General features: G+C 49.2%; 1 protein-coding gene across 1 annotated transcript; it reads left to right on the top strand.

The window, feature by feature from the left end:
- Nucleotides 1-471: 471 nt before the first annotated feature.
- LOC117940226 (presenilin-2-like) lies at nucleotides 472-1,711 on the top strand (the record flags this gene model as incomplete). The annotated part of the gene is made up of 3 exons (XM_034865576.1): nucleotides 472-606; nucleotides 696-916; nucleotides 1,595-1,711. Coding segments are annotated over exons 1-3 (373 nt in total), but the record flags the coding sequence as incomplete, so codon positions are not given.
- Nucleotides 1,712-1,774: the final 63 nt, after the last annotated feature.

Raw genomic sequence — 1,774 nt, 5'->3', positions numbered from 1 at the left:
CACACACACACACACACACACAGACACACTGACTCGCACACACACACACACACACACACACACACACACACACATAGTACTGTACAAGTGCAGACCTTGCTAACGTGTTTTTATTGTTGTCTTAATGTTGTGTTGTTGTGTTAATGTTGTGTTGTTGTTGTGTTGTTGTTGTGTTGTTGTTGTGTTAATGTTGTGTTGTTGTGTTGTTGTGTTAATGTTGTGTTGTTGTGTTGTCGTTGTGTTGTTGTTGTGTTGTTGTGTTGTTGTGTTGTTGTTGTGTTAATGTTGTGTTGTTGTGTTGTTGTGTGTTTGTTGTGTTGTTGTTGTGTTAATGTTGTGTTGTTGTGTTAATGTTGTGTTGTTGTGTTGTTGTTGTGTTAATGTTGTGTTGTTGTGTTGTTGTTGTGTTGTTGTTGTGTTGTTGTTGTGTTGTTGTGTTAATGTTGTGTTGTTGTGTTGTTGTTGTGTTGTTGTTGTGTTGTTGTGTTGTTGTGTGTTTGTTGTGTTGTTGTGTTGTTGTTGTGTTGTTGTTGTCCAGTTCATCCACGGCTGGCTCATCCTGTCCTCCCTCATGCTGCTCTTCTGGTTCAGCTTCATGTACCTCGGGTGAGTCCCTGTGTGTGGTGTCTCTGTGAGTTACCGTGGTTACGGGATGCTGCGAGTCACCGGGGTAACGTGATGCCGTGTGCTTCCAGCGAGGTGTTCAAGACGTACAACGTGGCGGTGGACTACCCCACGGTGGGCGTGGTGATCTGGAACTTCGGGGCGGTGGGGATGATCTGCATCCACTGGAAGGGGCCGCTGGCCCTGCAGCAGGCCTACCTGATCCTCATCAGCGCCCTCATGGCCCTGGTCTTCATCAAGTACCTCCCCGAGTGGTCCGCCTGGGTCATCCTGGGGGCCATCTCCGTGTACGGTGAGACGCCGCCGCCACGCCCACCACAGCGACAGCTGCTGACCACACGTCAGCTGACATAAACCTCAAAAACACGGCCAGGAAGTGACTCAAACGCACAAAATACTGATTAAACAGGTGGAAAATCCCAGACTCAGAGACTACAATATGGCCGCTGGTCTCAGAGACTACAATATGGCCGCCGGTCCCTGACTCAGAGACTACAATATGGCCGCCGGTCCCTGACTCAGAGACTACAATATGGCCGCCGGTCCCAGACTCAGAGACTACAATATGGCCGCCGGTCCCTGACTCAGAGACTACAATATGGCCGCCGGTCCCAGACTCAGAGACTACAATATGGCCGCTGGTCCCTGACTCAGAGACTACAATATGGCTGCTGGTCCCTGACTCAGAGACTACAATATGGCCGCTGGTCCCAGACTCAGAGACTACAATATGGCCGCCGGTCCCTGACTCCATCCTTTCCTCCTCTTCTTTACTTCCCTATCTCCTTTTCTACATACTTCCTTTCTTCTTCCCTCCTTCCATACTCACTTAAAAACATACATGGCGTCATCCCTAAACCCTTAGTATCCTTAGTGTTCCCATTCGTGGAAACATGGTTTTAAATAAAGCAGCTGAACTGATTCCCATGATGTCCCATGATGCACTGCTGTGGTTGTTGTGTTGTTGCAGACCTGGTGGCCGTCCTGTCCCCTAAAGGTCCTCTCCGCATGTTGGTGGAGACGGCGCAGGAACGCAACGAGCCCATCTTCCCCGCCCTCATCTACTCCTGTGAGTTAGAAACAAGCTGTAATGTTACCCTACAGGACAGATGTTCATCATCAGGTAGAAACAAGCTGTAATGTTACCCTA

The sequence above is a fragment of the Etheostoma cragini genome, unplaced genomic scaffold (assembly GCF_013103735.1).
Source record: "Etheostoma cragini isolate CJK2018 unplaced genomic scaffold, CSU_Ecrag_1.0 ScbMSFa_1973, whole genome shotgun sequence".
NCBI lineage: Eukaryota > Metazoa > Chordata > Actinopteri > Perciformes > Percidae > Etheostoma > Etheostoma cragini.
This window is presented reverse-complemented; position numbering and strand designations above follow the sequence as displayed.